Source organism: Hoplias malabaricus, chromosome 2, assembly GCF_029633855.1.
Source record: "Hoplias malabaricus isolate fHopMal1 chromosome 2, fHopMal1.hap1, whole genome shotgun sequence".
Lineage (NCBI taxonomy): Eukaryota > Metazoa > Chordata > Actinopteri > Characiformes > Erythrinidae > Hoplias > Hoplias malabaricus.
The window spans coordinates 71,828,028-71,854,109 of record NC_089801.1 but is presented as its reverse complement, the minus strand read 5'-3'; the positions used below and the strand labels follow the sequence as shown (position 1 = coordinate 71,854,109).

Here is a 26,082-nt window from a genome sequence, read left to right as displayed (position 1 = left end):
CATTAGCTTATTATTAAACATGGTTCTTTTATCTGTGAAAAGCTGCATGCAGAGAAACCTCAGCCGTGAAATAACTCCCGCTGGCAATGTCCTGGCCTCACTCGGGATTGTTCTCTCATTTTCCCTGGGCTATTACTGCAAGCCTCTATTGGGCCCGGGCATATCAGGGCTTGATCAGATGTGTCACTGCCCAGTGCTATTCTTTCCAATCTTTATGACATCTGTGAGGTCTAATCTCAGGGCTTTGAAGGGAGTTGTGGACAGCAGCACTCTCTCCTCCTTCTGGCCGTCCGGAGGGACTCAGGTGATGCTCTTTTAAGCCGTGGTGACATGCTGTCCTCCAGGACCGGGGCTGCTCATGTGTGTATATGCACATAGAGAGAATAATGTATGATCGAGCCCAGGCCAATAGCTGACTGCCCCCTTTCTCCAGGCAGTCCACACTCTCCAAGCCAGTGCATCACACTTTTATAAATGCCCGCAACAGTGTACTGTCCAAGCTACCATCACTGTGGCCCTGAAACTAAGTCAAAATCAGGTACAGATTCCTCAAATGTAGCCAATCAGCAAAGGTTTTGCTCTGGGGCAGCAAGGCTAATGCAGCTATTAAGTAATAGAAGCATAAACTGCACTATTTAGCATAGTAGGAACTGCCTGACTCTAAGCTGAGTTCTTAAGTAAGCTCCAGCAGTCTTTCCTATGTACTTACAGATATACAGTGACCCCATGTTTTTCGCTGGGGATGCGTTCCAAGACCACCTGCGAAAAATGAATCTCCGCGAAGTAGAGGGAAGATATATTTTATGTATTTAACGAGTATTTGGACTTTTAAACCCCTCCCTGTTACTGTTAACAACGCACCCTTTGCATTAAACAGTCGTTCTATAATGTTTTTCAGCTGGAACTACATGTGATATCCCACCAGTTTCTTTAATAGAGTCATTCCTAAGCTGTGATTTAGCGTCAGATGTGGGCATGAACAATACATGTACTGTACATAAGAAATACTTGCAAATTATATATTTTGTCACCTTTTAATGGATTTAATGAAATATTTTGGCTATTCATCTTCCGCGGTTTTCCTAGATTTTCCCTCGATATAGCGGCCATAAGCCCCCTTGTAAAAACCCGCGAAGTAGCGAGGGATTACTGTATCTACAGATATGGACAAAAGGGGGCATAATTCAAGCTTAAATGAAATGTAAGTTAAATGTACTGATGTTTGTAAGCTACCTCAACATACTTTTGTCTATTTTTATCGACTACATTAGAACATTCGAAGTGCATTCAGTACGACATCTAATGCACTCAATAAAACTAGACAAATAGTATGTTCTGGACAAGTGTGTGAGCTCATTCAGAAAAGAAAATATGGGTCTTTGTTCACATCAGCAGCAGATATCTTGGAGCCTGAATTGGGTCTACTCACCTTTTAGAATTTGGGATATTTATCTTATCGTGTCTTTGCTGATGGGTGACGTGGGGAAGCCGTGGTTGCGTGGGTTACGGAGGAAATTGCCTGAATTACGTTGCTTTAATAAATAAGTCTTCTACATTTCTATGCAGAAACACCAAGAAGTGGGAAATTTTGCATTTCACTGTGTCCTCCCCTCAGCTAGCGGATTAGAATAAAATCAGAATTGTATTTCCTGAAGCTATTCAGTCAAGCGTTTTTTTGTTTTTTTTTTTTTTTTTTTGGAAGAAGACAAATGCTATGTAGGGGTTTTTATTGTTTGCCCAGTTCTGTGCCACTCATTCTGATGCAAAAACCCAAATAAAGTCCAGCCGTATGCGACAAAGGAAGATAAATGGGCTTTCATTAAACAAACAAAATTAAAATTATTCGGCCAGTTCAAATCCTAGCCCTGGAATAAAAGAAAGGGTGGAAACTCAGTTTCCGTGTGTGTAACAGGAGGGAAAAAATACTTCAGATGCAATATACATGAAACATAAGTGAAAAGCATGGCACCCTGCAACCTTCCAATAAAAAGGGACCCCACAGAGTTCAGGAAGAATGTGAAATTGTGAAATATGCACATCGTGTGGAAACTTTTTCTTCTCTTGTCGTTTTCTTTTTCTTTCTTTTTTTTCCTCTTTTTTTCCCCTCCAAATGCTCAGTGTGACAAATGCAGGCACCACTGCTGCAGAATGTGAATATTTTATAGTTGTGTGGAGAAAGTCAGAGCAAGAGAACAGAATCAAGATTAAAATCATCGTCATCGTTTCCTTTGCCTCTTAATCCATTTCAGGGTCGCGGTGATTAAAATGATTTTTTTTTATTAATCTGTTTCCAGGGTGAGCCCTGTCTGATGGGTGTGAAGAGAATCTATCGGAAGCTAAAGCCCATAGCCAGGTGTGTTATGGGTAAGACCTATTCAGTCACCATGACATCAGAGCCCTGCGATTGCACAGAGTCTGATTTCGAATGGTGAGTAATTCCCTTCCCTTTCCACTGACACTACAGAGCACAACATTAAGACCTTGTTCAATTGTCTAAAATCTTTTAAACAGGGGTTCTGATGTTAATGCATTAATAATGGCATAACATGATAAATTCATTATTTCTCTGTTAATGCATTTCTGTAGTTTCCCTTTTTAAGTCATTCGCAAACTAAAGTTAATGTTTACATTAAACATTTTCGGCTCAAATATCAGCAAATAAAACAACTGGCGTTTGCACTGGTTAAGCTTGATTCGTCTCAAGGGTTCGTCTCACACCGGTACACTGTAGCAAATGCTAGATTTGTCGATAAATTACAGTTCTTAATATCTGATTTTGATTAATCACATTACTCAAATCCGACCTTATTTGACTAGTATGTGATCACGGTTTCCAGTTTTCGTCACGTGAGCCTAGTGAGAGAAGCAGTGACTGCATGTGCCAACTACTTAAGAAACTACCAAACATAAACGAAAGCTCACCTGCCCCCATTATTAGGAAGCATCCGCAGAGCCACCCTTCTAGGCACAGTACCCATCCTTAAAAGATGACGAGGCTCATCTGTTTACATCGTATTACAGCCATTAACAAATGGGCCAGTGCTTCCGACCTTAACAAAAGCTTTACTTTCAAAAACTGGTTTCTCGGTGAGTGCCCAGCCAAATTAGAGGGCTAATGTTTCAAATTGAACATCAATGATTAATACTGTGGCATTCTAGTTTTGCACGGATGTGGAGAAGACTACCCCAGTGACTGGGATCCGTGAAGTATTGGGGAGGCAAATATGACAAAATTACAGCTTCAAAATCAAGGTGATGCTTCACTGCCCGGTAATAGGGAGAATAGGGCCTCTGTCAGTGCTACCCCAAGATCGGCACTGCAGAAACCGCACTATGTAACTGTTGGAAGTGAGTAGGATGGGTGTACACACTTTTGTTACTCTTTAAAATGTGAAAACATGTGACATCACTTGTCAAGCACTTATGTTTGTTGTTGTATACTTCATATAGAGGAAAGTATGAGAAAAACAGTGGAGTGATGTGTTAAAAAACGAAAGGTTCACCGTCATGGCTAGGCCTCTATGATTAGCATTAGAAGGGAAGCTGTGCTAGATTAGCTCTGAGACGGCTTCTGCTAAGTGGAAACTAGTCAACTGTGCAGATTCCAGCTGTGAGAGAGCAGCAGCAGGAAAATCGTAATGGAAGCAAAAGCTGTATTATTTATTTATTTTAATTTTAGTTGTGAATATACAAAATGACCTCCTTGTTCCTACTCATTGTGCATTATATCAGGTCTTACCATACAAGTCCACTTTTTAGTACTTCAATTGCACACTGTAGTCCACCTGTTGCTTCACATATATATTTTTAGCCCCCTTTTATACCCCTTTTCAATGGTCAGGGATCACTACAGACCACATATTTGTGTTAGATCATTCTCAGCACTGCAGTGACATTGATGTTGTGGTGGTCTGTTGGTAATACAAAATTCAGGACTACATTCATTGTAGTGAAAACACGCACACACATACACACTCTGAACATTAAAGGCAGGGAACTTACACACATCCGGAGAGGCCACATCGGAGCCCAGGGAGCAGTTGGGAGTTAGGTGCCTTTCTCAAGAGCACTTCATCAGTGGATATTAAGGCAGGGGAAAGCATTGTTACACACTCCCCACGCCCCCTTGATTTTCCAGACTGCCCCATGGATTGAACTTGCAGTTTTAAATTCCCAATCCCATTTCTCAAACCTGTAGATCAGGGCTGCCCCCAGTGGAAAGAAGCTAAAACGTCCTCTACAGAGAACACATCAGAATTTAAAATTCAGCACGTTCTGTTTATTTGCTGAATGAAACATGCAGTTTAAAATGGAAATAAAGGAAAATCAAACAGCTGGTAAAATATAATTACAAACATGAAATAATGGCTGCCGTCTGGTGAGCTACTATTCACTGTTCCGTTTATGTGTAGTGGATAATCTGCCTAATTAGTCATTTTTATGATCTCTGCGGTTGTTCAGTGTTTTAAACCTTTGACAACACCCATAACAAACCCATAGGACACTTATTAAAATTCACAATAAAAATTAAGAGTAAACCTTCTAAATAATCCCTTTTGCTTAAAGGAACACCTGATGTTTAATTATTTGGTATGTGACCGGGCATTTTCACAGTAGAAATTGCATTTATTTATAAGAAATAAATTGAGGCAGAATCAGGTCTGGGTAAAGTGTCACGTACAAGCGTTTAGCTACATTTTGGAGGGACTCCCCACAGCGATAGCAGTACCAAGTTCGGTTCTAACATTACATCATATAATTCAGTAAAAAATATTTTCTTTGCCATTTGTGACCGTTTATGACCAACATTCATGACCAATGCTCCAATATGATTTGGAATAACAGCTCATTACATTAACTTTATATTAATATTTAAGAATATTTGTGTCTTTTGCTATTAATTTAACATTTTTCAAGATAGTCTTTACTTTTTGGAAAGTGACGATAGCCTCATATGCGCCTTGGGACCTGAGCTTATTGGTTGTGTCTGTTTTGGAAGTTGAAATTCGTTCACCAAGTGTACCCTGGTCTCCCTCGGTGCAGCCGGAGCGCCTGCTTTTCTCGTTTTCCTGAAATATGGGAATTATTAATGGTTCTTTTTTTTTTTTTTAATATCCCAGCCCAAATCCCAAGGCCCCTTGGGTGCCGGTGGTGCTTGGGTACCAGCGGCTGAAAGGCATTAATCAGTGAGTGTAATGGCTTTCATTAACTATCACAACGCAGCCGCATCTGTGTAGCGTGTCGCAGTAATTGCTGCAATTTGTCCCCATCGTCTGGGGCTGCGCAGTCACATTGGCTTTTAATTGTAGGACAAACAACTTAAGCTTGTGGCTTCTGGCTTCTTGATCATAAAGACAAACAGAGTCTGGGATCGATCACATGTCGGACGCGTGAGAAAACATCCTTAACTTTAGAGACGCGTTACTCTGTCAGGGCTAATGTTAGGGGTGACGTGACTGAAGGTAGAAGATACATGGATTCAATTTGCTAAATTTATAGCTCGTTTTAGCCGACATCGTAAAATCTGATTTATAAATTTATATAAGCTTTCTATGAATTCAGCAATTTACTTCATGGTTATTATTTCACACTCATTTAATTTTCTTATTTTATAGAGATTGCAGGGAATTCTGGGATAGATACTTTTATAGAAGAGTTTACTTTATAGTGTTAATTGTGGATGTGAGCTTTCAGAATTCACAGCAGATCCCAATAATAAATATCCCAAACATAAATGTTGTGTACTGTATTTTTGTGTTTTTGTGTGTGTTGCAGTGATTATGGCTATGAACGGAGGACAGATGGCAGGTGTACTCCAGCATTTTGGTTCCAACCATCCTCCATGTCCAGGAGCTGCACCACAGGCCACACCTTCCTCAACAGCACTGGGTGAGTCTCCGCTCATTCCACTCCACCTCCGACGATGAACAGAGTGAAAGAGGGCTGACTAAGTACGTGGAGCAACAGATGTGATTCAGTCTGTAACTGTTAAATCACTCAGTGCAGCTGTAAGGGAACTGGAGTTGATCGGTTGGATAATAAGTGTAGAAAGGAGGAGATAATTTGAATGTTTGCCAGCTTTATTCAGGATGAAACTGTAAAGACTGTGTATATAGAGTAGCTTTAGAGTAGTTTAGAATCACTTGATATTTTAGTGTTTGTTGTTGTAGTATTCTATTTTAGAAATTGTAGAAATAATTACATCTATAAGTGTGTAATATATTTGTATTTTAGTGTTTTATTTAGCAGAGAATATAATCAATAAATAACGATTGATATATAGTTTTATCAGCAGAATTACCCAAGTAACTCGCCTTAGGAGTGGATGCATACATAATAAAACTTGTTTTATGGTGTGTTTTTAAATGCAGGTGCATATAAATATGTTAAAATTATCAGTGACCTGTGACCACTACTTAGTTCTGAAGTGGAATAAAGAGCATGCAAAATAAATTACCTTGATTTGCTGCATAATGTGAAGTCAAGTGTTATTTTAAGGCTTTTCTCTGTGGATGTGTTTTGTAGATATAGGAAGGTGGTGTCTAATAACTGCACTGGTGGTGTGGTGGACCTCTACACTGCTCGGAGATTGCCATGTCCAAGCCAAGCCCCTAAAGGCCTGCACCTGGTGACCAGCGAGGGCAAGCTCTCAGCCCTGCTGAGCCACAATGTCACCTTCCTGGTCTTCCTCGAGCAGGTCATTCATCACCATGTGCTAAACGAACACATTGCCCACAATGCTAATGTGGCTAACAATGAAAACATGATGATTCATTTGCACAATTCAAACTGCTTCCCCTGTTCCTTTTCAGTCACTGCAGAGAAGTAGCGTGACCTAAATGCTAACATGAAGAGGGTAGAGGGACCCTCATTTAGCAGGAGCCCCCCCCCCCAATGCTAGTCACCGACTATTAGCATGAAACAAGGCAAAACTGCTGTACTGAGACAGGATTACATTTCCATGGGGTTTATATGTGCTTATGTGTGCTCTGGGTAATTTGTCTGGTCATTTTTTTCCAGTCAGGATGCCAGTCTTTATGATATTGCAGGCTGATGTCTCCTCTCATTGGAAGAAACATGCCCACCACCTGCCACCGCCACATGCTCAAACTCGACAAAATGTGTCCTGACACTAGCCAGGCTAGGAGAGTTGAGAGGGAGTCATGTTTTTCGTACCGTCATACTGTCTCCAAATATTAACACGGTATACAGTATTTCCAGAGGGTGTACTGTCGGGCTGCGCTGAGCCTCATATCTGTGAGCACAAAGTAATGTGAAGGGTTTTTTCGGAGTGTTTGCACTGTGCAGTTCACTGACACACATATCGACGATTAAAATACGCTTCTGAGAGAGCAAACAGAAAAGTTTAAAAATATAAGTGAAATAAGAGGTTCTATACTGTTTAGAAGCAGAGCCGGGAGGCTAACAAGCACCTGTGGTTTAGCACAACACTGCAGATCATTTTACAGGGAACTGAGGCTCAAAGCGTATTACCATTATACTGCCCAACCCTAGACCCAATGGTTCTGCACCATGCTGCCACAATATGCCAAATGCCGGACAGCAAAGCGGTGTCATTGCTGGCTGAAACCTATCCAGACTTACACAGAATTAACCCTTTACTTTTGTTAAAGAACAAAAATAAAAGACACCAAATACAGTAATAAAGTAAAAAAAAAGTTAAAGGTGAAAGGGTTTCCAGAAATTTCCATTTTCCATTTAGATTCCCAAAGAGAAGTCTCTGAATAGAGCTAATTAAGCAATAGCTGGACGACCTATAGATCTATAGTTAGGGCTCTGTCAATGTCACCGAAAGCATGAGTGATGCTTCTCTCTCTTAAGAGACGGAAACTTACTTTTGAGGCCTTATCTTTTGATGCATGCCTAATTCAATTACGGACATAATGTGAAATTCATTAGTGTCATCCCTGTTCCTCAATAGGGCGATGGATCAAGGACAAGCATCACAGTGGACTTCGGTGATGGAAATGGTATTACTTACTCCAACGTCAGCTCCATCGAGGATGGGATCAAGCACGTGTACAAGAACGTAGGAATCTACAGAGTGTCCGCCACCGCCGAGAACAGCCTTGGGTCGGAGACCGCTGTGCTTTTCTTGCATGTAACATGTGAGTCAATCTGAGTATTAAATACTAGTAAAATCGTCAAAACTGGCTCCAAATGTGGCTCGCCTACAGTTGCAGAGTTCTAAAATTGGTGGGGAGGGAGGGGTGAGGTTTCTAACCTCTACCAAAGGTTACATAGTGCATTTTCTGCCATGCTGAGCCAAGAGTAGCAACGACAGATGCTCTGTTCACTTATTACAGGCCAGTGGAGCATCTCAGTGGTTTAGAATACAACATACTGTTGCTTTAAGGTACACCATAAATACGAAGTTATGACGATAAAACACATTACTGTATTTTATTTTTGTAAATACAACTGAAGCACTACTTCAGAGTCTTCCAAGCATTAACCCTTTCATTGCAAATTTCTCTCGGTTCAATCCCTCATAATGCCCTCCATAATTTGGATCCTCTGGGAAGGTAAGATGGCCCTAGGAACTCCCATTTCTCAATCTGCGAGACGTGAGCTTAGTAGTGCTTCAAGGCAGTTTGAAAAAATGTCCAATTCCATTGTTTAGCATTGGGAGGGCTCTTTGAGGAACTAATTTATTAGCTGTGTTTTTGTTTACTATATATACTAATATTAACATTATATATATTATATTAATAAAACGTTAGCATATATTTACTAAAGGAGCAGTGTAAATGTATTATCAAAGGTTAAAAAAGTGGTCTTATCACTTAATTTTGAACTGTCTAAGACCAGCGGGATATTGCAGATCTGATCTACACATTGTGGAGTATGTTCAAAACCATGATTGTTCCCCTCTGATCTATGGCATCCCAGTACAACTTTACAGTGCGTTATGATGAGAAGACTAGGTCCAACAATGGAATTTGACTCCAGCCAGCTTCCCCCACTTAAAAAGGCTCATGGAAATAACCTTTTCTTGCCCAACACATGCTCTGATGTTACTCAGCCCGCACTCTGACACGGAGATCATGCTCGGAAATCAATAGGAGCATTAATAGTGTATCTCTCCACCCTCCCCCTTTCACCCCTGCCTGAGCTTTCCATCCCTGGTGTGTTTGCGGCGGACACATGCCACGGTGCCGAGTTATTGATCAGGGAAGGTTCTGTCCTCCAATCTGTCAATCCACAGCTGAGCTTGGGAACACTGGAACGGCGAAGAAGGCGGCAGCTGCCTTGGAAAGTGAAGGAGATGAAAAATCAGCCGCAGATGGCAGAAACTACCCTGAGAGGAAGTGTGAATATATTTACAATGACATCTATGCTTTCTCTTCCTTTTCTCTCTGTCCCCCCCACCCCCCCTTCACTGAGGCTGTTTAGTTTTGAATTCCAGGGCTGACTTTACCTTGTAAAATATGATATTTTTTCCCTTTCTATTGCGTTTTCCCTGCCTCATGCCTCTTTCTTCTTCTTTTTTTTCTCTCATCCCTGCACTAGGTCAGCTGGAGTATATCCATCTCTCTGCTCCCTTTGTGGCGGTGAAAAATAAGGAAGTCAACTTGACAGCGGTTCTGTGGCCAAGCCAAGTGGGAACCGTCACCTACATCTGGTGGTTTGGGAACAACTCGGAGGTAACGGCTTCTCTCTCAGCCGTCATGCATCACACACCGCGTCTCTGTAAAAGCCTGCGAGAGTGCGACTCAGCTTTAAGGTGCAGAGTGTGGAAAAGCAAATGTTTTATAGACGCTATCACGGAAGACACTGAAGCCTGGCTGCGTTGTGTCTCATACAGTACCAGTCCAGGTGTTTCACAGTTCTAGCAGACGTACGGCTACATATCATGGTGTCTTACAGAAGTGCATCACACAAGGCCATGTTGTAGTGAGTGTGGAACATTGAAGGTGAACATTGGGCACAATTCATAACAATCACAAATTATATCATGATCAAATACAGCAGGGTTTAATGCATATCATTATTTATAAACAATTTATATGCCAAGAATAAATCACCGTCTCAAAGCTATGTTTGTAATACATTAGCGGTGTAAATTGTTTTGCCACACCCTGCCTCACCAATTCGAATCCTTGGGCAAGACTCCCAGTTTTAATTGGCCTGCCTCTGTAGGATAGAGTTAGATACAGTTGGCAAAAAAAAAAAAAACTCAAGGATAGTCCAATGAATAGTAAGTTTATTTACGTTTTAATGTCTTTAGTATATTGAATTGGCTTTTTTTTTTGGGTTAATAATTAAAACAGCATATATCTGTCAAATTGGATGGTGTTTTGGCGATTGTACATAGTGAAGAAATGGCCATATCTGAAGAAGCAGTTTGCACTATTGAAGACCTGCTAATTTGCCTTGGCATGTATTTTCTAGCGGTCTTGTGTCTCTTACGGCACCCGTCCTAATTTGCAAGTTTCTCAAGGAAGCACATCTCACAAGGTCATGTAGCAATTTTAGCACATTTAAGAAATGTTTGGCACAACACAAAACAGCACAGGATCTGTGTGAAAGGAACCCAGTCGGACGCTTTTTATTAAGATCACATCAGTATGAGGCTCCATGACATCTACGTTTGGTTTTCATTGTGACTGACACTCACTCCAACAAATGTCAGATGTTGTGAAGGCTGCTTTGGTTTCGGTTACACTTTGGACAAGTGCTGTGACAGCGGACGCTTGTTGGAATAAGATTATGCAGATGTCAGTTTTTAATGAAAGGCTTTTGTACCATTTAATTTAGCCTTAGGCTTTTAAATACACATTCTGAAACTACACATGTAGCTCTCATATTATTGAAGAACTATATATAATCTACACTGACCTTTAGCGGTTTAACAAATGCAGTAATTGCAAAACTGTGGCCAAAGTCAAGTGTGACTATGTGTGTGTGTGTGTGTGTTTCCTCCTCAGTGTCATGCCATATAAATAATTGTAGGCATTATGTCAGTATCCTGACTGACAGGCCATTCTCTTGGGACGCAGGTCTCTCTCTTTTTCCCGTCAATCTCTATCCATGTCTCTCTCTTGTTCTCTCGCCCATGCTTACGCACTCGCAGCCGGTAATCACACTGGAGGGAAGTGTGGCATTCACGTTCCCGCGGGAGGGTGTAAACATCATCACCGTGCAGGTGGCAGCCGGGAATTCTATCCTCCAAGACCGGAAAACCATCTCTGTCCACGGTGAGCAGCTCTCTGTTGACAGCTCGCTAACATGGGATTTCTTCTGTTAGTCGGGTGTTTTTACTCCTATCTCTTGATCTCTTTCTCTCCCTCGCTCTTTCACTCCATCTCTGCCTTTCTGTCTTACTCTTGTTCTCTCGGTCTCTTTCTTGCTCTCTCACATTCTGTCTTTCTCTCACTCTCTCTCACTTTCTCGCCTGTGGAAATAAATCTGTAACTCTGTCTATGGGGCTCAAAAAGAATACACTCAGAGCAAAGCTGTCATGACGTCTCGCATTGTTTACTTGCTCAAGGAAGAATTGAGAGATAAAGGGTGTTTACATATGCCTTTTTTTTCTTGTTTATGTGCTTTTTTATTGTCATTGTCACTCCACAGCCTCAAACAAAATTGTGCCTCTGCATTTAACCCATTCATGGCCGTCAACACACACACACAAAGGCAACACAGAAGCAGATGTTTGTACCTTGCCAAAGAGTTTGGTGTGTTTTCCCTGTGTCTGCGTGGGTTTCCTCCGGGTGACTGTCTGTGAGGAGTGTGGTGTGTTCTCCCTGTGTCTGCGTGGGTTTCCTCCGGGTGACTGTCTGTGAGGAGTGTGGTGTGTTCTCCCTGTGTCTGCGTGGGTTTCCTCCGGGTGACTGTCTGTGAGGAGTGTGGTGTGTTCTCCCTGTGTCTGAGTGGGTTTCCTCCGGGTGACTGTCTGTGAGGAGTGTGGTGTGTTCTCTCTGTGTCTGCGTGGGTTTCCTCCGGGTGACTGTCTGTGAGGAGTGTGGTGTGTTCTCCCTGTGTCTGCGTGGGTTTCCTCCGTGTGCTCTGGTTTCCTCCCATGCTCCAAAAAAACACGTTGGTAGGTAGATTGGAGACTCAAAAGTGTCCATAGGTGTGAGTGTGTGTCGCCCTGTGAAGGACTGGTGCCCCTCCAGGGTGTGTTCCTGCCCTGTGCCCAATGATTCCGTTTTGGTTATAGAACCTTGAACTGGATAAGCAGTTTCAGACAATGAACGAATGAATATATGATTATTCATGTTATTATTTCATAAATGTACGGAATATTTATATATAGTGTCATTCTATGTTTCTGATATTTTATCCATAATTTGCAGAATATTTCAGGTCCCATCTTTTGGCTTTCTCTTCAAATCTGGATGACCATAACCCTGATGTGGCTGAATGGAGGCTGGACGTGAGCAGAGTCATCAAAAACTCTATGGTCCAAGTGAGCAAAGCCGTTATATACTATATTGTTTATTCTTTCTTAACCAGAGCCTGAACAGAGCTCTAAACACACAAGAATGGCCTAAGAACATTCTGATCGCACCAGAACTAACCAGGATTAGGATCCATACACCCTTCCTCAACTCAAACCCAGCAGAATTGTGTCCTAGGATCATTTTCTGCTCATTGTATACTTTATTTGTGATTTCTGTTCATTGATTACGTTTAAAAAGTTTGAACATATCATACATTAAAACCGTTGCATTGTTTGAAGTGATTGACATTGTATATTGAATACTTAGAGATGGCAATAAATGTAGGGGGATAAATAAACTATAGCAGTAAATGTAACCCAATGCCCATAAACAACCACTGACTTATAAAAACACACAGTTAAATTGAAACTGGCCTGAGCTCGTCAAACATTCAAAAACAAATCGTCCCAATTATAGAACGTACCAAATTCTAACCAATATTTCTAGCTTTTCTTGTTATTAAAGTAATGAATCATCGTATAAGGCCAGATTTTTCTTCATATGCACCTTAGTCATGATCTGAGGAGTCTTACAGATCCATTAACAGTTGGCTTCTATGACTAACAGTCTCTTCTCTCAGTTCAGGACTTCCCTAAATCAAATTTAAAGCCATGTCGTGACCCTGGATCTATCACGGAGCAGCAGGGAACACATCATGTTCTCCCAAGAATACCGTTCTCCCACATTTTAACCACTCCTGATATGAGTTTAGTAGAGGCAGGGAAGAAATGAGCTGCCTCAGCGGAGAGCTTTATGATGCTGTGACAGATGGAGGGGGGCCTACTGTACGACTGAAGCCTATTTCAAATTGAGTTCTTGAACTTTCTGTTAAATGGGTTCATGGACATTTGTTCTGACCAGCAAGGACGAGCAGTGGACAGTGGGTCACTGATGAATCAGTCATTCCTCAGCTGACAGCTTCATGTGAAATGAACATTTCAAGGCATGGCAAGAATCATGTGACTCGCTAGTGATGCTACATTTTTGAGAATAAATAATGGACTGCGTTTCTGTTTATTTAAGCATTTATAATATATACAGTATATAGGGCTGGGCAATTAAATGAAAATGAATCGAAATCAACATATTCTGTTATGTCCCCACTGTGTCAATGTACTGTCCCTTTAAAGCCATGCCACCAAGCTGTAGTCACGTGATCCAGCCCCTATCTTCCACATGGAAACAACCTAAACGCAGAGGCCGACTAAGTGACTCGAGCAGCGAGTACCACAGAAAAAAAAAAACAGCTGTGGTTTGGACGTGCTGTGTTTGTCTTTAATTCATATAATAAGTCAAATGTAAGCACTGAGAAAAAACAAGTGAGGAACAAGCTCCCAGCAACATTAGAAAAAATAAGCCATATTTAATACTGGAGCATATTTACAGTACAGGCCTCGTCATTGAACTGTGAGGGTCAAAAATACGAACACAATATTATCGTTCATTAAGCGTAATTGTGGTAAAATGCAAATTAATCGTGATATTGATTTGCGCTAATATCATAACAGCACTTAACTGTTTGTATGCTATAATATCAATGCTGTCATGACATGAGAAAGGTATTAAAAGATATTACATGCCACCCAGGAGTGACCGTATTTGACAAACAGGAAAAACTATGTCTATTTAACCTGTAAACACACTATCTCTTTACCCCAGATGGCACTAGTGAAATTGAATGAATAACCTTCTGCAATGTGAATTCTAAGGCTGTGCTAATATTCAGCTCATACTTTGATTAGAGTCAGTATATTTGGTTTATGACTCACTTCTCTCATAATACGTTTAACAAAATCGATCTTTTCCCACTTTACGTCTTAGTGTATTGTGTCATGAATTATGTAAAACCCAGAGCCACCTCCTCCCTTATAAAGTAGGTCTTGTAAAAAGCATAGATGCACAGAGTGAAGCTTTTTGGCATGGCATTATCTCAGGAGATGCAGGAAAAGAATTCCCTGTATTTGCATGGAACCCAGGAAAATCAGTGCAGAGGAAAATTGGATTTCTCTCTGTCTAGAGACTCACCGATGTAGTCAGGTGTAAATGGAATGTGAATAAATCCTATCTGGACATTATCCGGATATGAGCTGCATGAAATGACAAGTGTAAAATAGGCTTCTTGGTTCCAGCCTGTGTTCATAAACCGGACCCAAAGAAACTGCTCTGCCAAGGCTTTGTGAAGTCTCTTTGTTAAACTAAAATAGGCCCAACCGACAGAGCATGGATCCAGGATCTTACGCTGGCCGTAATTGGCAGCATCTTCACTCGGCCACAATGATGAATTCCTCCCAGGCCGTCCAATATGTGGCAGCATGGAGTTACATAAGCAAGCTGTCTTTATTCCGTTTCCAAGATCTCATCCCACTGAACTCCAGTAACTTTTTTTTTTTTTTTTATCATATGCACGATTAAATATTCTGAAAGCACACAGCCGAAAAAGCTCTTAAACCCAGTCCCGCTGTACTCATGTCAGCCATATGTGTGCCACGCTCTACTGACCGGCTCATAATGTGGCTAATGAGTTTTCAGCAGACCACATTGGGCTGTACAGAAGGTCGGTAGCTACGCTCTAACCTTGTGATTTGACCTGGACCTAAAGTCTACATTCTGCTTTAGTTGCTTCACTGACACTCTATTGTATCTTTGAAACAATTCAATAATAATAAGGGGCTGCGGGATGCTGCAATATTGTAATCCCATGCCTAGATCATGGATTGCTATGGTTATGCCTATGGAGAGGATGGCAGCTCCAGTGATCAGGGGGCAGGAAGTATACATTTGCTTTGATCTGTATACGTTTAATAGTCACTTATATCAAAAATACACTTTAAATAAAACAAAATATATTGAATTATGTTTATTTGTTGGCGGGTATGTGGCATCTCTGTAGTATATCTTGTTCTTAATGTTTTGAGGGGCAAGTAAAATGCTGTGTGAATTTTTGCCTAGTACTATAACTGTATGTAATATTCTACACGTGCACTAAAGTAAGAAGCTCGTATGGTGCTGCTATGAAAACAGAGTGGTCCTAAAGCATGGAGAGGAGAGGAAGGATAGTGACTGGGAGTCTGTTAAAAGCCTATGGTCATGGGGATAGTCTGGGGCTCCAGCGTGTCCTGTGTCACATGTGCAGACTTGACAAAAAACACACATTGGTAGGTGGATTGACAACTCAGGTGTCCATAGGTGTGAATGTGTGTGTGTGTGTGTGTCGCCCTGTGAAGGACTGGCACCCCCTCCAGGGTGTGTTCCTGCCTTGTTCCCAGTGATTCCGGGTACACTCCGGACCCACCACGACCCTGAACTGGATAAGGGTTACAGATGATGAATGAATAAGTACATTTTAAGTGATTTATCCATGTTAATGAGTTATTTCAAATAAAGCTTCATTCATTCATTATCTGTAACCCTTATCCAATTCAGGGTCACGGTGGGTCTGGAGCCTACCTGGAATCATTGGGCGCAAGGCGGGAACAGACCCTGGAGGGGGCGCCAGTCCTTCACAGGGCAACTATTTCAAATAAAGCTTATGTTTATCAAAACTTAAATCTAAAATCTGATACCAAAGTATCTTTTTCAACATTGTATTTTAAAACAAAAAGATGTTTATGGTGAAATGAGGCGTATCTAATTACAGTATCTACGTTATTATTGTTGACGTTTTGAAGTTTTACATGTCACTCGAACACTAAGGGATTATCTACAGCTCGGGATATAATTCTGGATCCTTCAGTGTCTCAAATGTCTGGCAGTTATTTGAAAGGTGTGATGTTGTTTCTGACTGAATGAACATATTTTTCCAACTTGAATTATTTTGTATTTTGTACATCTAATATTCATTCCAAATCTTTTGAACCTCAAGTCAACACATACATATGTAACGCTAGGGAGAAACACAGGTGCAGGAGCTTATATGTTGGTGCTGTGCATATAAAGAAATGTTAATATCTTTGGCTTTTTCCCAGCATCTGTTTGGACATGAGCTTTGAATTCTCTGGTAAAGAAGAACACTTCATGGAGTGGAGGTTAAAACTCATTCGGAGCGGATAAGTACAAGCAGTGAACGCTGTAGTGGAGGGGACTTGTACTGATATGAAACTGTGTCTGTGCTTATTCACAGGCCACTGAAGTGAATCCCGAGCAGCTGTTGGTCACCGTGTTGCCAGGACTGCCCACAGCCGCCGAGTTCTTCCTGCTTCCAGACAAAGAACTGACCGAGGGCAAACCAGACAAAACCACAGCACATTTAGACCAGGTACTGTCCACAGCCCCTTTTTCATTAGAAATGCATAGTCACTGTACAAATTACATCTGGCTGATAGAATTGCTGTTGTGAGAAGGCTACATCTCCTTAGCAGAGCATTGTACACAGACGGCTGGGATTCTGTCCTGCAGTGATAATACATAATACACAAAATCCATAAAAGACTAAACAGAGCAGGTTTCCTAATCAGACTTTAACAGTAAGTTGACCTTCTGTAGGTTTGTTAATAATAAATTCCTTTTAAAATATGTTTAGCTGATTTTATAAACCATAATGTTACATATACTTTGACTTCCTTTGGACATGTATCAGAGCTGTACTTAACTAAATGTACTTGAGTAAATGTGATTAGTTACAGCACACCTCTGTGTGGGGCCCTAATGAAAGATGTGATTAGAGTCGGCAAGAATTACAGACGTCCTCCAGCAGGTGTCAATGTTGGGCCGTGGAGCTTCTAGTAGAACCTATTACACACACACACACACACACACACACACTCACTCACAAAAGCTTGTTCGCTGCTGAGAAACCACTCTTGGAGTAAAAGAGGAAAAATTTGGCTTGAACTAAAAAAAAACATTTGCAGTCTGATGCTGTTTTAAAGGGGGTTTGAATGGATGTGAATGCACTAAATCCACTTTGGCTGCAGCAGTCGTCAGATGATTTACGTGGTTAATATATTTCAAAAACACAGGGCAGCCCAGTGGTGCTTTTATTTATTTATTTATTTATTTATTTATTTTTCTTCTCCTCAGCACAGAGCAGTGTTTTTGTTTTTTTTCTCCATATATATTTGTTTTATCAAAATATGCTTCCACCAACACTGGCAGCATGATGGAATATAAAGCAGAAGTTTTCTTTATTCAAAAGGGGGAATTAGCAGCCCTCTCAGAGGTATTTTTGTATATGGCCCACCATCAGGGTCAAATCAGCTGAACCCTCTGTTAATGACTTAAAGCCACTGATTATTACAAGAAAGCAGAGCTTCTACCCAAAGCTCACAGAATATAAATCTTCATTCAAAGCTGCCATGTTGGAGGTATGATATGTGGATAACCTTATTAAAGTTTCTAATAGATTTACTGACCCCCAACGCACAGCATGGAAGGAGTAATTATTCAAGGATGGGTCTCATTTGGAGTAAGTAAGACGCATAAAGTGGGGAAGAGAGGGAGAGAGTGTTACAGAAAGAGTCGCATTAAGATTCAATTGGTAAATCAAGCAGAGAAAATTAACAAAGCCTGGCATGAGAAGAAAAAATGAACCCTGTGTGAAGGTATTAATGGGTGTTCGTATAGAATGCCACGTCTTTTTCTTCAACTTCTGGCCTTTGATAAAGGTCAAAACAGATCTGGAGCATTGCGGCCTCTGAAAAAAAAAAAGTATGGCTCATTTTTGGATGAAACAGCTTTGAATGAATGAATTTGAAATATGGCAATTTACGGGCCTAGAACTCATTGATCCATTCATCTTCTGCAGCCGTTTCATGCTGATCAGAGTCACAGCGGGTCTGTATTGTACCTGTATTGAGCACATGGCAGTACTACACCCTGAAGAAGGTGCCAGTCCATCTCCAGGCATTCCACAGGCACCCAGTCACTCACACACATCCATGAACACAGTTGAACCACATGAACCCTTAAACATATTTTACACAGTGTGTCTGATCAGCTCTGTGCCTACGATGGAGATATTAAAGCTAAACAAATCCCAGCCTGTCTCATCCATCTTTATTTCTGACTGGAGGTGTCGTGGCTGATGTACTGTATGTCGATAGGCAGTTCTGTAACCATTGGGATGTAAATGGTTCTCCAAACAGAGCTAGTCTTCACTGTAAAGCTGCTATATATCAGAGCTGAAGCGCAGATCCAACGTTAGCGCAAGCTATCAAATCTGCCATTTGTCACGTCGACTGACGGCGGACTTTCAAGGATGGCGTCAAGGTGGAGAGCACGGTTGTAAATACAGGACTTGTTTTGATAAACACTGTCCTCTTACCATGTACCACACTGGCTATCCTTCAACTAAATGTGATCTACACCGTGCATCCCAAAGTGGATACACCCCTTCAGCTACAACTGGCTTGTACAATAACTTTCAAGTATTATGTTCACCAGTTACGGTGCAGTTCTGTATGGAGATGTATTTAGTCCTTCTTAACTATTTTGACTGCCTTATACAATAGATCAAGTTGCTTTTCTCATTTTCCAGCTCTTGGAGTTAGTCTTGAGCGCCTTGAACCAGAACCAGGTCCAGTTCACATTAAGACCAGGAGTCCAGATTACAGTCTACGCTGCACATTTATCTGCAGGTCAGTCACTGACAGTATAACGGCTTCCTCATAAATGTAGGAGACTCTTTAGAGAAGGTGACTGTGTTGCATCTTTTTTTTACACTTTACTGCTGCATGTTCTATTTTTATTTTATAGAATGTTACTTCTACGTTAAAATCACTGTTACATTACATTGATTTGAGTGTAAAATGATTACATTTTTAATAAAAGGTACTGTTAATTCAGAAGAACGTCCTGATTTAATCTGAATGTAGAAAATCTGAATGTAACATTATTAACATAATTATTATTAAAATGTTAATAATAATTGTATTGTCATATTATTATAGGAGTGCTGATTTACCTTTGGTGGTACAGTGAAAGCTGATAAAGATGCCTGTAGTGGTTGGGGTTTTGTTGTGTGTGTTTTATGTTGTCTATTTTGGCCTGAACTTTGTCCTGTTTCCTGCTGCAGCGCCCCTAGTGGACACCAGTGAGAATCACAGTAGCTCTGCAATGCTCATGCTGCTGTCTGTGGTGGTGGTGGGTTTAGCTGTGTTCCTCATCTATAAATTCAAAAGGTAACGTGCTCACACCTGATGCTGGGTCCTATCACGTTAAATGTCTATCAGTGAAGCTCAAACTGCAACAGAACAGTTCTGTGTGAGGGTAAAAACAGTATAAGCTTGTTTGGCAAATCCAGACTTGAAGCTCCTCTGATGATGCTGGTCTTGTGTTTACATTTGCATATTTACATCAAGTGGTTCTGCTTTGTAACAGAAACTAGAACAAGGCACTTGAACAGGGTGGGGATAATTGTGGGAGTGTATTATTAGTAAGAGAACCATGTCTTACAGCACTGCCCAGTGTAAAAACACCATCAGTCTGGACCTGATTCTAGTTCCTCTGAAGCCAGTGAGACTGACCCGTTCTATCAGGAGATAAAGGGCTAAACTGCCCTGAGATCACAGGGGTGGGTTAGTGGTAATTTGGCCAGTGTGATTTCCCTCTGGAGACAGACTGACCGCTCTGTCAGTTAAAGATGACGGCCGGCCAGAGACAGAGTGTCAAAGCTCTGAGTGATATTTCTCAACTCTCTCGTCCTGGAAGACGTTCCCATTCGTTTTTTTTTTTTTTTGTCTAAGTTGCTGGCAGCGAATTGGAAATGTCAGTCATCTCTGCAGACATTATCAATATTTAGCCCTTTGGGCCTGGAGAGCTGACCTTTGTGAAATGTTAAATTATTGCAGCCGCACCCCCGCTCGGCCTGGAGAGAAAGATCAGCAGGGGTCAACAATACGGCAAGATCTAGCCCAACAGGTCATGAGAAGAGGGAAAGGCATGGATTAAACACACAACAAAGGCCTGACAGTGTCGCTAAACACGAACCGAGCTCTTATTTTATGTGATTTCACTGATTGTGGGGTTCTTTTATTGAGTTTGGGATCAATTCCCTATCGTTCCACACTGGGAAAGCAGGGATTATTAGAATTTTTGTTGAACCTGCAAAGTTTAAATACAAGGTATTATAGATTTTATAAATACGCTGTAGGTGTTTCTGTAAAACACATGACTGTTGTCATAACACTTTGATGCTTGTAGGAATAAGTCTTTCTGTGTATTTATGTAGTTTTATGTAAAGCTACACTAAGCATTGTGTTGCCAGATATTCACTGTGTTTTAGACCACTTAACAACACTTTTTTTTTATTAAATATGTTGTGAAATATTACAAAAAACACAGTTGATGTTGTGATTAAGTATTTAAAAATAATAATAAAAATATGTAGTGTGCCTATATGTGAATAGCAAGGCCTCCAGCTTGTCCATCTCTTGCTCCTGTTCTAGCTGGACGTTTACCTCCCCCCCTGTATCTCATTGTAACTCTTTCCTCAAGGAAGATCCCAGGCCTCCACCTCTATGCGGCGATGCAGGACGAAAAAGAGCAAGAAATGATGCGGAGTCCAGTGAGCCCCACCGAGAGCACCCCCAGCTGCAGCTCTCAGAGAGAGCTTCTCCCCTCACCGGAGCCTCTGGACACCGAGGTCAACACACAGCCCATCGGTGCGTACACACTGCCCTGGTACATGTGGTCACATTCAGAAGATTGGGCACCCCTGCTCAAATTACAGGTTATACAGTAATCCCTCGCTACTTCGCGGGTTTTTTCAAGGGGGCTTATGGTGAAAGATGTATAACCAAAATATTTAATTAAATCCATTAAGATTTTATAAAAATCCACATCCGAGTGAAATTTACTGACGCTGAATCACAGCTTAGGAATGACTCTATTAAAGAAACTGGTGGGATATCACATGTAGTTCCAGCTGAAAAACATTATAGAATGACTGTTTAATGCAAAGGGTGGGTTGTTAACAGTAACAGGGAGGGTTTTAAAAGTCAAAATACTCAGTAAATACATAAAAAATATATATTTTCTCTACTTCGCGGAAATTCGTTTTTCGAGGGTGGTCTTGGAACGCATTCCCCACAAAAATCGAGGGGTCACTGTATACATATTTCCTGTTTAGGTTAAGTTCGTAGCTCCTTCAGTCCATGGCTGAGGTGCCCTTAAACAAGGCACCTGATACCCCCAATGCTCTCCTGTGTGTGTGTTCACTTCCACGGATGCGTTAAATACAAAAAACACAATTTGTACAAAGCTACTGTTATTGGATGATTTAAAAAAAAAAAAAAAAAACTGGGTCAGAACTACCACTCCAACTCCCAAAGGTACTCGATGGAGTTCCATTACTGCAGAGATTGCAGTTCCAAATATTAGGAGATTTATCGCCCTGTGGCTGATTCCTGGCTTTGGGCAAAGTGACATTAGGCTTCTGTGTGTGTGGCTGCTTCAGAGTGAAATTAGCTTGAAATGGCTTTGCAGAGTGGTATATTTTTGGAAATGAACCACTCCTTTTTTGTGTGTCTCTTGCAGAATGCATTAAGCCTCACCCACGTGTCAAATTCTCAACAGAACTTCCTACATACATCGATGTCTGAGTTTGAGAACGCTCACACAAAAGGACAGTTGAACATCCAGACACAAAGGTTTTAAGCTTTATACAGTACCTGTGCATGTTGGACTTTGACACTTTACTGTGCTTTGTGAATACCAGAAGAAACTGTGTACAGGTTTTTATACGTATGTCTATCCAATAAGAGAACATTTTTAACAACATCTATTTATAACAATTACAATACAGTACATAACAAAATTACAGGGGAAGGCCCGCATGTATTATAATTAAAAAAAAAAAAAAAAAAACAAGGGACATTTACAAAAATATGGAAGGGGGTATCAGCTTAAGTGTCTTTTAAACTCATTTGCTTTACAGTGTTGCGGAGAATCCGTGCGGTACAATATTTATCCATTAATATATAGAATAAAACTTCATGTTTACTTTGTATATCATGAATGTGTTTGTGAGACGTGGGCGTGTTTTAGTAACCAGACATCAATCATTGGACTGTATTTGATTTTGAGAAACGGCACAATGGTTTTCATTTAACACCACAGCCTCGATTCCATTTAAAAGGATAGGTTTAAATATTTGGCCAAACTATCTCTTCAGAGTAATTACACATTAGCAACACATGTAACAACCATGTGACGTCACTGTTACAAATGACTTAAAATTAACGTAAATTAACATCAAATTGTTACTCGTGTAATTATAGCAGTTATATAACGACACGTATTCGTAATCACAGAAATTGATCAGAAAATGGAAACGGATACATGTGTATATTTTATAAGCTGTATTACTGTAATCAGTGACTTTATTAATACTTACGTTGTCGTTACATGAGCTGTTACTGTGTAACTATATAGTATTACAGAAATTTTACGTAAAATGGGTTGAAATACTGTGTAAAGCTATTTTATTATGTTTTTCTACCCCCTTTGCTTCGTCTGCTTTTCGTTGTCTTTGTGTTGTGGTATATTTAGAAATAGGTAGGTTCTGTTCGGTTCTGGTCAAAAAGCAGATCTTTTGGTAAACTTTCTAAGCTTCGAACAGCAGGTCTACTGTTCAAACTCTTGTTGTGAAACTCCATGGCGAGGTCCTGTACATAGGTGTGAACTGGTTTCTGTAGAGCGAGAGATCCATTTGATGGACAACTGAATAAGTATTAATATCCATAACAGCATTTCCCGCCATTTTGGATTTTCCGATTACACAATGAACTACTAACTACTTGCTCCTCCATCACAGTGATACACGGCATGCACTTTTTTTCCCCTTTTTTCCTCAGACCAAAAGTGAAGTGTATAGTCTCTGACTATATGACAGATATGAATGTGTGAGTCTACATCTATCCCCTTTTTAATATGTGCAATAGATAGATATGGAGATAGAACATGGATGTGTTCAGAAATGTTGGTGCATCTTGGTGATATCAGAATCCTCTAGTTCCTTTTTTTTTCTTCTGCACTTTTTTTGTTACCTTTCTATTGTGCATTTTTATTATTTTCAATAATTAATTAATTTCATTAATTATTGTTTTCTCATTAAATATCGTACTCATCTTCAGTTTTATTTATTTATATAAATTATTTTTTATTTTTATGTTTTCTTAAAATAAACATTAATATTGTAGTATTTTATTCTTTTTCCATGTTGTAATTTCACTTCTTTCCTTTGTCTTTCCTTTCTATTGTAAGTTCTCATCCTTCTATTAATGAGTCTGTATTCCTCCATGTTTTTATTTTCTGTCTTAATATTTTCTTTTTTATTTTATCTAGGTTTTCTACATGTTTTTACGTAATATGTAGTGATCCTTCTGGAGACTACAGCAGATTCATGGGAGCAGTAACCTATTTTACAGTAATAATTGAGTAATTTGCACTTATTCCCTAATACCATCTCTCAATAAAAGATATCTGAACATAGGCCTAAACATATTTTTACAATATTATAATTGACTTATGTATTATTTTCTTCAAATTGTGTGGATGTTTGTTTAAAAGCCATTTGCTCTGTATATAACCACTATTTTATAATTATTTTATTCTTTTTTTTACTTTTTATTTATTTATTTTCAGAAGCTAATGAATGTACTGTAAGTGAATAATGTCTTAATCACTGACCTTTGAGGATAACGTTGGGGACGGATGCCTATTTAAAGCAGAATTTTATGAGACATTGTGTTCTTTATCTTTAAGTTGTGACAACCATAACCCAATGGTTATATCGTATTTTCATTTCCAGAAGAGAAGAGGATCGTAGCCCCATAGATTAGTCTTTAAAGTGATGAGTAGGTAAATGACCCAAGCTCCTGTGTGTGGTTATTAACTGACTATTAAGAGCACAGTACTGTTCGGACATGTTTATTTCTATACAAACAAGAGAGATCTTCCCCAAAAGGCTAATTTTTGAAAGTAATTGCATAGTAACCAACTTTAGTAATATTTATTACCAATTAATTACAATCAAAATATGTTCCTTACAGATTTTTTATGTTAATAAGTGAAAGTGAGGTTTTTTACTGACATGAAATCTACTGTAAATTGTATCAGTATTTGATGCTGATATTTTACTGTATATAGTCAAAAGTCGCTCACTTTAAATCTTCATATCTTTTCAATGAACTTCATCAGTTTAAAAAACAAATAATATGAGAATTTTAACATCTTTGTTTTTCTTAAATCATGTTTTCACAAACCGAACACAGGGCAGTTATGAACACTTTTGTATCAGGTCAAAACGCCATGTATCTTGACCATCTACCTACTCTCTATATATCACTTCTATTGGCCGGTATCTGAAAGCAGTGTGTGGTAATAATAATCCTGACATTGAATCAGGAGCTGCTCCATTTCTCTTTTTCTCTTTCTCTTTGTGTTTAAGGTTATAATATTCATTGCTATATTGTTTAATTAGGCTGCTATTGTTATAATGTTCTAATAGTTTCACTGGATAATTGCATACCTACAAACTAAGACAGTGAAACTGAATACGTTCCAACAACGTTAGGCTTAGTTTTGAATGTTTATCTGGGAACTGAACCCCAGTCATTCATTGTTTCCCTCTACACTACACCAACCTGAACTGAGTGGGAATGTGCCAAGAAAGAAACACCAGCAAATGGGATATGGATCTGACTGGATCAAATACTGTATGATATATTTATATTCGTTCATTTCCTTTCATCTGTGTGAATATTTCAAGATTTTGGTGGACTCAAAGAATCCAAGTTTTACACATTCAAAACCCACTCAATGCAAACAAACCCCACCCTCATGTCCACCGTGACGGGACCCAAGATGTCCTCTATTCCTAAACTAAGCAGACGGACACCAACAAGGCCAGCGTATTGGCTGCGAGGGAAGACGTTCCATATGATATCACGCAAACGCAAAGCTGTGATTGGTGGAGCCCGTAGCAGCTTGCCAATCAAAGCCCAGGAGCCACTTCTTCCCTCTCAAGACTTAGCGAGATTATTTTTGTAGAAGACGAGAGATTTATTACTGTAAAGCTTTTATATACGAAAAGTTATAACAAATTTAGGTGTACAGTGGTTCTTTTGTTTTCTTTTTTCCTTTGACCTTGACCCTGTGTTTTGTGCTGTTTTTTTCCCCCTGTTTTATGCATTTACAATCATATTTATTCTTATTAAATGGAGTATATGTTGATGTGTTTTGATTTTCTTACAATATTTGTAAAAAAGGAAATACACTATGTAATTTGCTGAAGTAATCAACAACATATAGATAAAGACATGACGTGTCAATCCAGTGTGGGCATTTTCTTCTCTCTCTGTGCAATAACGATTGTTTTAAACTAAATAATGCGGTAAACTGACTTGCACTAGTGTTCCAGGATCAAACATAGGGTCGTATTCACAACCAGCTTAAATACGGACTTGCGATTTCTGATCTAAAAGCAGAATATGCATTTCAAAAATTGGCGTGAGTGCCAAGGGTACACAGAGCCTACATTATACACTCACTACAAACACGGGCCACCAGCAGCGGAGCTTCTATTCTATTTAAATTGTGACTAAAGACAGTGGAACTGAACGGATGCTACTTTAAAGCACATGCTGTCAACCCAGCCCTGGAGTGCCCCCTG

At 40.0% G+C, this 26,082-nt stretch overlaps 1 protein-coding gene across 4 annotated transcripts in view; it reads left to right on the top strand.

The window, feature by feature from the left end:
- sorcs1 (sortilin-related VPS10 domain containing receptor 1) overlaps positions 1 to 23,514 on the top strand; it is a 224,631-nt gene extending 201,117 nt beyond the window's left edge. For 2 of the 4 annotated variants that reach the window (XM_066661375.1, XM_066661377.1), the window contains exons 16-27: positions 2,295 to 2,428; positions 5,776 to 5,889; positions 6,526 to 6,697; positions 7,943 to 8,129; positions 9,535 to 9,668; positions 11,099 to 11,222; positions 12,324 to 12,436; positions 16,591 to 16,725; positions 18,946 to 19,045; positions 19,483 to 19,588; positions 20,904 to 21,070; positions 21,945 to 23,514. In XM_066661375.1, coding sequence (XP_066517472.1) covers positions 2,295 to 2,428; positions 5,776 to 5,889; positions 6,526 to 6,697; positions 7,943 to 8,129; positions 9,535 to 9,668; positions 11,099 to 11,222; positions 12,324 to 12,436; positions 16,591 to 16,725; positions 18,946 to 19,045; positions 19,483 to 19,588; positions 20,904 to 21,070; positions 21,945 to 22,009 — 1,551 coding nt within the window. In that variant the 3' untranslated portion in view covers positions 22,010 to 23,514. Of the gene's footprint in view, positions 1 to 2,294; positions 2,429 to 5,775; positions 5,890 to 6,525; positions 6,698 to 7,942; positions 8,130 to 9,534; positions 9,669 to 11,098; positions 11,223 to 12,323; positions 12,437 to 16,590; positions 16,726 to 18,945; positions 19,046 to 19,482; positions 19,589 to 20,903; positions 21,085 to 21,944 lie in introns of those variants that run through there. The other 2 variants (XR_010800404.1, XM_066661376.1) reach the window with 2 other exon arrangements.
- The last annotated feature ends 2,568 nt before the right edge of the window (positions 23,515 to 26,082 follow it).